Source organism: Eubalaena glacialis, chromosome 2, assembly GCF_028564815.1.
Source record: "Eubalaena glacialis isolate mEubGla1 chromosome 2, mEubGla1.1.hap2.+ XY, whole genome shotgun sequence".
Taxonomy (NCBI): Eukaryota; Metazoa; Chordata; class Mammalia; order Artiodactyla; family Balaenidae; genus Eubalaena; species Eubalaena glacialis.
Window position 1 is genome coordinate 106,934,037 of NC_083717.1, and position 13,057 is coordinate 106,947,093.

General features: G+C 34.2%; 1 protein-coding gene across 3 annotated transcripts in view; it reads right to left on the reverse strand.

Annotated features, from left to right (window-relative positions):
- The window catches only part of CTDSPL2 (CTD small phosphatase like 2), a 71,834-nt gene that overhangs the window by 14,360 nt on the left and 44,417 nt on the right, over positions 1–13,057 (reverse strand). For all 3 annotated transcript variants that reach the window (XM_061182200.1, XM_061182202.1, XM_061182201.1), the window contains exons 5-8: positions 10,391–10,606; positions 6,442–6,520; positions 6,034–6,145; positions 3,180–3,266 (exon numbers count right to left, since the gene is read on the reverse strand). In XM_061182200.1, coding sequence (XP_061038183.1) covers positions 3,180–3,266; positions 6,034–6,145; positions 6,442–6,520; positions 10,391–10,606 — 494 coding nt within the window. The remainder of the gene's footprint in view (positions 1–3,179; positions 3,267–6,033; positions 6,146–6,441; positions 6,521–10,390; positions 10,607–13,057) is intronic.

The following is a 13,057-nucleotide window of genomic DNA, read 5'->3' on the forward strand; positions in this document are numbered from 1 at the left end:
CTCCTAGAGAAATGGAAATTCAAATACACTCAAGGTACTAATTGAGGCTTGAATAATCTACCTCCTCATATATTCTAAGTCTTGCATTAACTAAGTTGAGTCCTACTTATCAATCAAAAGAAGAGTGTATATCATGAAGTAAGGCAATCTTTAAACGTGAGTAGTGACCACCTTAAATTTCCCTCAAACTTTCATCTGAAAAAACCTAAGAAAGCCCATAACCAGGTTACAGTGGATCTATTTTTAAATCTCTCTATATATTAACAAGAATTTTGATGAACATTTGATTACTTACTTCCACTTAGAATTTGAATATGTAAATTTACTGCATATACTCTCATAATTATTAGACCAAGGGTCAGCAAACTATGGCCTTTGGGCCAAATCCAGATCATCACTTATTTCTGTAAATAAAGTTTTAATGGGATGCAGTCATGCTTATTCATTATGTATTGTTTAGGACTACTTTCATGCTACAATGGCAGAAAAAGTAGTTGTAACACAGGCTGCAAAACCTAAAATATTAACAACTGGCCCTTTAAAGGAAAAAGTTTGCCAACCCCTGATACAGACCATTATTAAAACATACATAAGACAATTTATATTTTAAATTGTTTTGAAAGAAAGAGAATAACAAATAGAATTAACATTAGATATGGTTCTACTATAACAAACTTACCATAAACAAAAAGCAAAAGTAACAGAAGTCCCAAGAGGAAACTTTATCTGGCTTTGATTCAGATGAAGAATTTGATCCTATCTTAACATTACCATTTTATTTTTAAGAGTATATACATAAATGTTATGGAATTGACATATTCAAGAGTATATAAATGCCATGAAACTGTTCCCTTAAAAATGGTTAATTTTATGTTGTGAATTTCATCTCAACAAATTATTTTTTTAAGAGTATATACAGTATTTTACAGGTTTCTACCTTTAAGTGGGCCACATTATACTGTAGTGGTTAAACATGTAAGTTACATCTTACCTAATAATGTGGTTTCTCCAAAATCTCTTAGATCATCCCAGACCCTTGTGTATATTTCTTCTTTGCCAGTAGATGGAGACAACACCACTGAAAGTTTAAAAGACATCATTCCCTGTTTAAAGGGAGCTTGCTGGTCTGAAAACTGGGGGAACCCTAGCCCAAGATTTCTTCAAAGTTATTTTTTAAAAAGCAGACAGAATGGCTATGCCAAAACTAGAAATCCAATATTAACTATGGACATCCTCAAAACTTACTGAAAGGGATCTAAACTCTGTACATGATGTAGTAACTAAATCATTTTAAAATACAATCATCTCTATAATTTTTAAGATTCAAACTTCCTGCTCATTGCTCCTGATTTAGGTTAGCTCTAATTTTCCTGTTTCAGGAAGTGTAACTCAGATATATAAGAAAAAGAGTTCTTTGAATTCCACAGAGGTAGATGCAGTACATATGAAGTTTTTTTTATATTAGTCATATGCACTGCTAGGAGCCTTTTATTCAAAATAAGACAACTGTCCGGATCCACATGAAACAGTAAGAATTTTATAAAGAAGAGAACTAAAGAAGAAATGGTGGAAGCAATAAGAAAAAAATTCAATTTTATGGTCACACTGAAAAGAAATACTCATGAAAGGGAAATCAAACTCATCTACTCTCCAAGTTTCTTATTTCACTACTAAAAATTATGTAAACAGACCAAAACCATCTATCAGAAATAAATTTCAAATCTGGAAGCTTAAGAAATCACATCAAAATAATTATTTATAGTTTTCAGTAACAGTTTTCTTTTCCAAATTCAAAAGCCTGAAAGCTATTGTTTTTAAGGGCAATTTTGAATATTAAAAACAAGGTTATCAAGCTAAAAAGAGAGAACATATTGCCATGCTATTTATATTTGCCACAAGACTCCTGTCCTTGAATTACACTAAACAAGAACAACCTATTCGGCAGAAAATGTCTTAAGAAAAAGATTTACCTTAAACAAGTAATATACAGTTAAAAAGGAATTCAAAAACCTAAAATCCCTCATTTTTATGTATATTTTGCTCATCCTCTGATCTACATCAGAACTAAAATCAGTTTACATAAAAGGGAAATAAATATATTGATAGTATCCAGATATTACCATACCTACAGTACCTTTCTAGGTTAAACCAGAACTGAGAATAACTGCTTAAATAAATCCTCTTATGACTGATTGCAAGATAAGGTAGGTAAAGTAGATCCTGAACCACAAACTATTTAAGTCTAAAATTTTATGATTCCCGAGCTATAATAACTATCATGTGCCAAGAAAACTATACACATATTCTAACTGCCTATTAAGAGCACATAAACAACCATAAACACCTTTCCATTGTTCACATGGTAAATGTTCTGTGACTTTATTTAGTTAATCCTTGGGTTGGCTTCCACCTGACAAACAACAAAGTTTTTGACCCTTTCCCAATCCTTCAACAACTGGTATATAAGAAGGTAATGCTAGTTCAATAACAACCTCCATGACAGAAAGGCACTTTGTAGTTTTTGAAGTGTATTCACATATATTAATTCAAATTTTATGACAGGAAAATCTGAAACATAAAGTAAAACCTATGGTCAACACACATAATTTGCAGTGAAATGTAAATGGTATTTGTATTTTGCACTGTTACCTGTCCATCGACACAGAGGAGGGAGAAATACTTATACTCTAATTTTTTAAGTAAAGCAGTAACTAGAAGAGTGTCCTGGAATTCTGTGATTAAAATAAAGTAGATCTACTACACTGCAACCTACACACCATATTACTACAAAAGGCAATAAAAATGACCAACAAGGAATAAGGTTTCTTCCTATTAATTGGGTTTTGGAAAAACAACAACAACGCCAAGTGTTAACCTGGCAAGTTCTCGGGGACCTAAGATGTCAGTGTTCCTGCCTCCACCTGCTGGCAAACAGGTTATGAAACTAGCAGAGAGCAATGGGTAAAAAAAGTTCACATTTTTTTGGTAACATTAATGTTGTTTTATGTAGTTATTTATTTAGCATGATGCTACTTTGTGTTACTAAATCATTAAAATACAGATGAAATCCATTAGGAATAAACACATTAAATTTCACCAAAAAAAAAAAAAATTTACAAAAGATTTCTTGGTTCAAAATATCTAACAGGCCAAAACTCAAGTTAAAAAATTTTAATTACCTGATAAATGACATCTTGGAAAAGGACTGGAAACGTAAGTGCTGCATCTTCTAGCTCATTTAAACTACAGTGTACTAGTGTTTCATCCTTAAAATAAAAAGGACATATTGAATGAACCAAGATATTAAGACATTTCAATTGATAATTTTATGTATTCATGATCACCAAAAACATTTACTAAAGCACCCATTCATACATGGAATTTTATATTTAAAATACATTCTTGTGTGTGGCATAGCAATCTGGGATAGAATTTTCTAAGTCACTGGTTCTCACGTGTGGCTGCTAGAACAGCAAGCAACATCAGCATCGTCTGGAAACTACTAGTTAGAAATGCAAAACCTCCAGCTCCATTTCTGATCATTCAAACTCAGCAAGGAGTAGAGAGGAGCTCAGCAATCTATGTTTCAATAAGCCTTTTAGGTGATTAGGATGCATACGCAAGTTTGGCAACCACTGTTCTGAGTCCTGCAGTTGCCAACTTTCTGTTAAGTAAACCACATATATACTTTCTTAATTTTTTTTTTTACAATTTGCCAATGGAAGTTTAGTATCTAACTATTAAAAAATATATATCTTCTATTTATATATAGCTCTTTATTCTTAAACCTTTTATAAAGAATTTTATTTTAGAAAATGGATCTTCCAGTATCTGTTGAATATGTTTCATAGACATAAACATTGTTTAACTAAATTAGCAGTCAATCAAGACTTCTTTCTCATCTTTGATTACCAAGCCCTGTTTTCTCATGAGGAAAAGAAGGTAAGGATCATTCAATGTAAGGTATGTGCAAATATGTATATTTCTCAAATCCTGAAGGCTAAAAAAAAAGAAGGCTTCCATTTGTAGAAAGTGACAACACTTAAAAAAAATAAAGCTGCTAGTGACTATCCCCCAAATTTTTCAATGTGTTTAAGATGAATTAAAATGAAACACAAATGCTCATACCTTGTGATTCCACATCTTATTAGCTGGAGTGTTTCTTTTAACCTAAAGTTAAACTCTGGGGAGGCAAAGAGCAAAAAATACTCTAGATATGCCTCACTTTCTTTTCTTTTTCTTTTTTTTTTTAACATCTTATTGGAGTATAATTGCTTCACAATGTTGTGTTAGTTTCTGCGGTATAACAAAGTGAATCAGCTATATGTATACATATATCCCCATATCCCCTCCCTCTTGAGCCTCCCTCCCACCCTCCCTATCCCACCCTTCTAGGTGGTCACAAAGCACGGAGCTGATCTCCCTGTGCTATGCGGCTGCTTCCCACTAGCTATCTATTTTACATTTGGTAGTGTATATATGTCAAAGCTCACTTCGTCCCATCTTCCCCACCCCGCCATGTCCTCAAGTCCATTCTCTACGTCTGCGTCTTTATACCTGTCCTGCCACTAGGTTCATCAGAACCATTTTTTTTCGATTCCATATATATGTGGTAGCATATGGTATTTGTTTTTCTCTTTCTGACTTACTTCACTCTGTATGACAGATTCTAGGTCCACCCACATTTTCTTTTAATAGCAGATCAGAGTACACAATTCAAGGTATTCCCTTAGTATCTTTAAAAAAGGTATTCTCTTTCTTATAATTGAATAACTAATTCTGCTTTCTTCATCTACAGCCTATCTAAATTTTGATCATTCTTCTTTACCCAATTCTGTAAAATTACTCATTTATGCTCACCAATTCTTATCTTTCCCTCTCTATTTACCTCCACATTGGATTAAAAATTATATGGCCAAACTTGCTATCATGACATCAACTGCTAACATAAAAATCTAGCAAAATCTTTTTCAGTTTCTGTACATCAAATCTAAACTACTCATAATCAGTTTCAAAATTTTTCTTTTTTTCCTACTTATCCTCTAATAAACACCTTAAATACTTAGGCCTTCTGGATACCTATCTTATATCTCTTTGGCTAGGCAAAGGCTAAGGTGCTGAACTCTCAAAACAACTATATATGCTAGTTAAGATTTAAAAAATATGCTTTTCCTCAAGATAAAAAAATTTTTTTAATAAGAACTAAACCACATCTCCAATTATAGGTTAATAGTAACAAAGGCTTTTAAATAGTAAAATGTTTTCCAGTATTATATAATAGATACATATTTTTGCTAATATCAAGAAATTGCCGGCAGATGGTAAATAATGGTGACCATATATTAAATTTGGTTAGGAAAAGATAAGAGATATTCAGTTTTCAAAGCTCTTCTGGTACCCTAAAAAAATATAAATTTTAAAATTCACACCAAGAGAGCATATTAAAGGTTTTATTAGTCAGCATTAAGAAGTCATGCTTTTGAGAGTCTATTAATAAAGATATTAGTATTAGATAATACTAATACTTAGTATTAAGTATTACATAGATTGCCCCTCTCCCCAAAAAGGAACAAGAAAAGGAGTATGGTCTTGCATGAGGTTAACTCATTGAGACCTAGGTCCTTCAGGGGAACATGACTGTGACCCCCCCCCACCCCCAAAAAAGGTTGAAATCTAGCCATGAAATTAGAATTTATTGGGAGATTAAAAAACAAAACAAAGGGTATAGGAGTATGGAGGCAATAATTAATTTAAATAGAAAAATAGTGAAATAGCGGGGGTTGGGGGGGAGAAAAAGAAAAAGAAAGCCTAATTTATTTTCAAAGGGTACTGGAAACCAACAAATTGGGGAGGCCCTGGCATTAGACTGTGCTTAAAATAAAAACATTTCAGAACACCTAAGACATGTTTTTATAGTAAATGTATGTGTAAGGCTATTCATTCACTTGTATTCTTTTAGGTATTTTGGGCTAGTATTTTTAAAAAAGAATTTAACGCCTTTATTTTCCCTAACTCTACAGATAATATACTTACCAAGTCTAAAACTAGGGAGAATTCTGGTGTGCTTCTTGTCTTCAATGGAAGGGCAGGTTTCCTATTTAGTTGTTCTTCTGTCAGTGGTGGAACATGTTTGATGAAATAATAGCTATAAATCAAATTTTAAGAAAATTTCAACATTTCTACTTTTTTGTAAATATAAAACATATTACTAAATTTAGCCCATCTTTAAGTTTTTAATTAAATAATGCATATTTAACCTAGTAAACCAAACTTATAAAACACATAAGTAAAACTGAAAATATACAAATTAGTATTTCAGTAACTCAGCAAAGTATTAATACCTACAGGTCAAATGCTCTTTGCAATATACCATTCAGCCACCCCTCTACACATGTACTTTCATTCCATTCAAAGAGAGAAAGGGGGAAAAAAAAAACTCACGGGTCAAATACTTCCCAGTCTTCTTCATAGGTGGCCTCTGCGTGGGCTGATGAATAACCACTATCTGGAGTTACTGGTGCTATTTAACAAAGTGAAAAACAAAATGTTGCTTTTACTCACTTAATGCTTCCATGAAGTATACATTTTTACTGCTTTTATTAAGATCTTCCTGAAGCCCTGTGTATATTAGGTTAAAGATAAGACAGAAATAATTTGTAAACAGTATTTAAAAGTAAATTTATAAACACATAGATCTAACTCTGGATCCAAAGGAAAAATTTACCATTACAGACAAAGCGGCAAGCTATATCATGGCTAGCAAAATTTAAATCCCTAACAGCTAAGAGAAAATTTACTACTTACACTATTTCCTCCTATTTACTACTTACACTGTGGAGTGTATTATTAGGAAAAAACACTCCACAAAATTTCCATTTCTAACTGGATGATGTTTGTATGTATAACCATAAAAATTTCATGGTGCTCATAGCAGTAATACTTCACAAAGTGCACAGTACATACAGGCAGTCAATATATGTGTGCTGACAACAGATCCCGAAGGTAGTTTTAAACCTAAGATCCATGAACAGGCTTTAAGAGGTCTACAAACCCCTAAAGACTTATGAAAAAATGTTTTATGTACATTTTTACAGGAATCTCAAGGTTGTCTATGATCTTAAAAGTTAAGAAATTATGCTGTGTATAGAAATCAGTGCTTTAGAAGACCCATTATTTTACTTCTCATTTACAAGCAACTTAAAAATAATCAAGAAACAATTCTATATTCCATGACACATAGTCCATTCTAAGTTTGAATTAAAATTTGATCAATTGATAAAGCTTCAGAAATTATGTTGGGAATTTTCTAAGACAATATTTACAACTTAAATTCAATGAGACAAAGATAACTTACAAGCTAAACAGGTAATGTCTTGGAGATGAAAGTTTAAGGTAGATGCTAGAGACTGAATGTTTGTGTTGCCCCAAAATTCATATATTGAAACCTAATCTCCAATGTGATGGTGTCTGGAGATGGAGTCTTTGGGAGGTCATGAGGTCATTAGGTCATGAGGGTGGAGCCCTCATGAATGAGATTAATGCTCTTAAAAAAAGATCCCCAAAGAGCTTGCATAGCTTCTGGCATATGAGGACACAGTAAGAAGACAGCTATCTATGAACCAGAGAGCAGATCTTCACCAGACACTGAATCTGTTGGGGCTCTGATCTCAGATTTCCTAGACTCCTGAACTATGAGAAATAAATTTCTATTGTTTATATGTCACCTAGTCTAATGGTAGTTTTTTACAGTAGCCTGAAAGGACTAAGACAGTGGACCTCAATAAAAATTGCTGTAATCCGTCTATAGGAATGGAATACTGGTGGATAGTAGTCTTTCAGGATAAAAACTTACGTTTTTTGCTATTACCATGTATTAATACCTTCTGAGACAGAGCCAATACAGTGTGTACGTTCAATAAATGACAACAGATGTAAAGCAGAATTTTTGTTCATTTCTAACAACTTTATGCCAGTAACAGTTCGTTAGTGCAAGGGGACAAATGGAAAAATATATCTTCCTACCACTTTACTGTTTCAAATTCCTATTAATCTCAGAGAAAGGGGGACAGGAAGTAATTAGTATTCGAGCACCTCCATGCTAAGCATTTTTCATATTTAATCTCATTTAGTCCTCAAAGCTCTAAATTATTATTACCATTTTAAAGCTAAGAAAACTGTCTCAGAGAGCTTAAATAAGTTATCTAAAGTCACACAGCTAAGTAAATGGTAAAGCCAGCCTCCTTCCTTCTTGTTCTCTTTGGCTACGTTCTTGAAGTTGGGGAAAAGTACCACTTTTGTCACTCATACTCATATTTTAAGATCAGCAAAACTTTTACTTCTTCCTTTCATGATCCTCCCAGAGTAACTGCCATGTGCCACCTCAGTATTTTGCTCATTTATTTGTAACAGCACTCACCACAATGTACAGTAATTTTTGTGTATACTTGGCTCATCAATTAGATCATATACTCTTCAGGGTCAATGAGCACATCTTAGTCATCTTTATAAATAGTGCCCATCACAAAAGTAGGTGTTCAATTAAATGTTAGAAAAACGAATGAATGAGACAAATGGAGTAAATCTTACTATTCCCCTCTAGAAACTAAAGTTATAGAAATCCCTTCCCGGTAGGCACAGTTGTCAGAAAAAATGAGTACAAAGGTTTATATAGAAGCACAAAAACAGAAAAAACATCAAAGAAGTCAAAAGTCCTGGCTTCAGTCTATACCTTATCATTCACTAGTCTGTAACACCAGGCAAAGTAATCAGCATTAGATTTGCTCGTTAGGTTCAGTATTATTCTTAAATTATAACATTATAATTTAACATTATCAATACTAACATTTTATTTGTTATTGATTGATTGAGTGCCACACCACACGGCTTGTGGGATTTTATTGGGTTGGCCAAAAAGTTTGTTCGGGTTTTTCCCTTAAGATCTTACAGAAAAACCCAAACAAACTTTCTGGCCAACCCAACAGTTCACCGACCAGGGACTGAACCCGGGCCCTCAGCAGTGAGAGCACAGAGTCCTAACCACTGGATGCCCAGGGAATTCCTTATTTGACAAATTTAAAATAAACCTTGGACTTCCCTGGTGGCGCAGTGGTTAAGAATCTGCCTGCCAATGCAGGGGACATGGGTTCGAGACCTGGTCCGGGAAGATCCCACATGCCTTGGAGTAACTAAGCCCATGCGCCACAACTACTGAGCCCACGTGACACAACTGCTGAAGCCCACGCGCCCTAGAGCCCACGCACTGCAACTACTGAGCCCACGCGCCGCAACTACTGAAGCCTGCACGCTCTAGGGCCCGTGCTCCGCAACAAGAGAAGCCACCGCAATGAGAAGCCCGCGCACCGCAACGAACAGTAGCCCCCACTCACTGCAACTACAGAAAGCCCGTGCACAGCAACGAAGACCCAATGCAGCCAAAAATAAATAAAATTTAAAAAATAAATAAAATAAAATAAACCTTAACTCTATTATGCTGCTTTTCTCTTCATACTGATAGGGTTGCACTGTATAGAAGTTTCATAATTGTATGCATTTTTTCTTTAAATGTATCATGCTGTTTCAATGATTTTTTTTTTCAAGTTTCCCCTTTCTATCAGAGAGATCATCATTTTGCTTCCTTATGCCAAACTTATTTCTCAACCAATATATATGTACTCGGCTCTCTCAAATATCTGGCACCACAAGGAAAAACAAACAAATCTAAAATAAAAGTCTAAGATCTTCTCCTTCTGGGAAAAGATGTCCATCCTCAGTTTTATTTCTGCTTTTAATCATAATGCAATACAATTTCATCTTCTAGCCTTATATGTCTATCTACCACAACCCTCAGAGGTAACAAATGCTGACCTCACATGTTTCTACATTTCCATAACAACTGGCTCAGGGACCTAACAATTATGTTAGGCCTTTAAAAGCATCTAGGATTAGGCTGCAAAGTTTGTATATAGGAGAGACCCAAGAACAGAAGCTTCTTCTTTGGGAATGTCATCTGTATATGAAACAAATCTGAAGGTATGAGACTACCTCTATGTAGGGACTTCAGACCTTAAGGATCTAAGACTCATGCAATTATAATAAATATGTTCATAAATGTAAGCATATTATTTTGTTAGCTGTGTTAAATTTCTCTAAGTGGTAAGATTGGTACACATAATTAAACTGTAAAGTGACTAATATGCAGTCAAAATAACCTTAAAAAAATTCAATTTCAAAATGACTGGATTTGGGGGAAAAGTTTTATTTCCAGTTTTAATTTTATTAACTTCAAGGAAGAAAAACTTATGCATTTAATCTGCCTATTTAAGAAAAAATACAGTAGTATTTTTACAAACTATTCATGAAAATGTATAAGAAAAAAAGGAATCTTTTTTACCTGTAAGGGGTGGGATATCACGATTAACTGTTTCTTCTGCTTCTTCTAAACCATTATTTATTGATGACCTCACTTGAACTGCTTGATTTGAGTAAGCTGCTCCATTAGTTGATGTAGTAGTACTGGTAGTGATCTCATCCACCTGTTCCATATCAAGCTGTTTTACTATCTCTTCAGCTTCCACAGCCTGTCCTGGGGAATCGGATCCTGATGTTCCTGAAATCATGATTAATTGTACATTAATCATCACTTAAAAGCTCATAGTGGGTGGGGAAAGATGGGAACAAACTTAAAACAAGTAATAAATAAGCCTTAGAGATCTAATGCACAGTATAGTGAATACAGACAACATTGTATTATAATCATCAAACCTGCTAAGAGGCTAGTACTTAATTACTCCAACCACTAGAAAGAAAGAATAATTATATAACATGATAGAGAGCACATGCTAATTATCACTACGATGATGATCATATTACAATATATAAATTATCAAATCAACATGTTGTACACTTTAAATTTATACTATGTTTATATGTCAAATATATTCAATAAAAATTCATAAATATTTAGAAAAACTAAATGGAACAGAAACAAAGCTGAGGATAACCATTATTTAATGAGTCTTTACTAGACATTTCAAAAATAAGGAATAAAGACTATTATAAGCTAGAGTAATATTTGTGAACAAAGTTTTTCTTAAGAGTGTTCAAATAGCTTAGAAACACCCATTTATAGTCAAACAAGTCAATTTAGAACTTTAAAAATTTTTTGAGATATAATTAACATTGTGTAAGTTCCAGGTGTATGTATTGATTTAATACTTTATATACTGCAATATGATTACCAACTAAGCATTAGCTAACACCTCTATCCTGCCACATAATTATTTCTTTTTTGTGGTGAGAACATTTAAGATCCAGTCTCTTAGGAACTCTGAAGTATATACAGTTGACCCTTGAACAACACAGGGGTTAGGGGCACTGACCCCCATGCAGTCAGAAATCTGAGAATAACTTTACAGTCAGCCCTCCATATCCACAGTTCCACATCCTCAGATTCAACCAACCACAGACTGTATACTATAGTATTTATTGAAAAAAATCCTTGTATAAGTGGACCTGTGCAGTTCAAACCCATGTTGTTGTTGGGTCAACTGTCATACAGTATTGTTGACCACAGAACTTCTCTTCATTAAAGCAAATATCATTTATTAAGTGCTTACTATGTGCTGAGCAATACACAAACACACACACACACAATTTTCCATTATCCTCAAACAGCTCCTGATCTTTCTAGTACTAAGCATCCTAGCCATTTTGTGCAGTTGTAATTGTTAAACCAGAGATAGTTCTCTAAAAATGAGCTAACTGTTCCCCTAACCATGAGAACCTTTTTATTCAAAGACACAAGAACAATTTCTCAACAAGATTCCGTCTCAATAACAAAGACAGAAGCTAGTTTCCTCATTATATTCAACCATCCCCTAGATGAATCCGCTGCCCAATTTTTCTTCCACTATGGACTGACCCCAAGTCTCCATTTCTTTATGAAATCCTCCGAATGTCATTGTCAACAACAAAATCAACCTCCAATAACTCTCAACTTCCTCACAGAATATTCTTTCTCCCTCATTGCCTTACATTTAACCTCTTTCCAAAAGACATCTCTTTTCCTGATACCCTTCCCTCAAAGCTGTTTTATTCTCCCATACTTGTTACTCAATCAGAATTCATTTACCTCCATTGCCGCCATCAGATCATTGGTTTTCCACTAATGTGTAAAAATGTTTGCTCCTTTGAGATTGCTGTCACCTAGCTATACAATTCTTCACTTATGCCCTCTGCTGTCACCTACCATCTATTGCCAGCATCCTCTCTCAATCTCAGAGGAATTTAACACCTAGCTACCAGTTTACTGCTCTATTAAATGCCTATATAGTTATTACAGGTGATGTCAATGACTCATCTAATAACTAACCCTCAAAGGTCTTGCCCTCTTTAGCTCCATCTACATTCGTAATGCTCTTTAGTAGTTATTACCATGGCTACAACCTGGACACTATCACAGAGAAACTGTTCACCTCTGAAACCTAAAATTCAAATAATTAATCTCCTACCACAACCTCCTAATCTTCTAATTAGCTATCTATCTATCCAATATTTCTATTACATGTGATCTTCACGTTCGATAAAAGCCAATCTCTTTTATCCAAACACATCCCTCAATGGCTTCTTCTCCACCCTCCTCATCTAGTCAGACTTCATGGTGTATTATTTAAACCACTCTCAAGCCAGCAGCCTCACTGTCCTTGCTTCCTTGTCTTTCCACTGTCATTCATCATAGAAATCCCTCTTGAATCAATCTAACTAACAGGCTTCTCAGGTACTAGACCCAGGTAATAAAGAAAACAATACAATTATAAAGACTGGTTGTACTCCAAATAAAATCCTCTAATCTTAGCTATGCCTATAGCATGCTGCTCAGTATTTCTGTGTGTGAGTCATTCAGCTTCTTTTACTTATACCCAATAGCAAACATTCTAAACCTTCATTCTCTTCAATCCCTGCCACCAGGACCATCTCAGCAAAATGATACCATGTCCTCCTTCAAAGAAAAAATTCTATCAAACATGAACTACTGCTGCCCAAACGTTCTTTCCTCCAG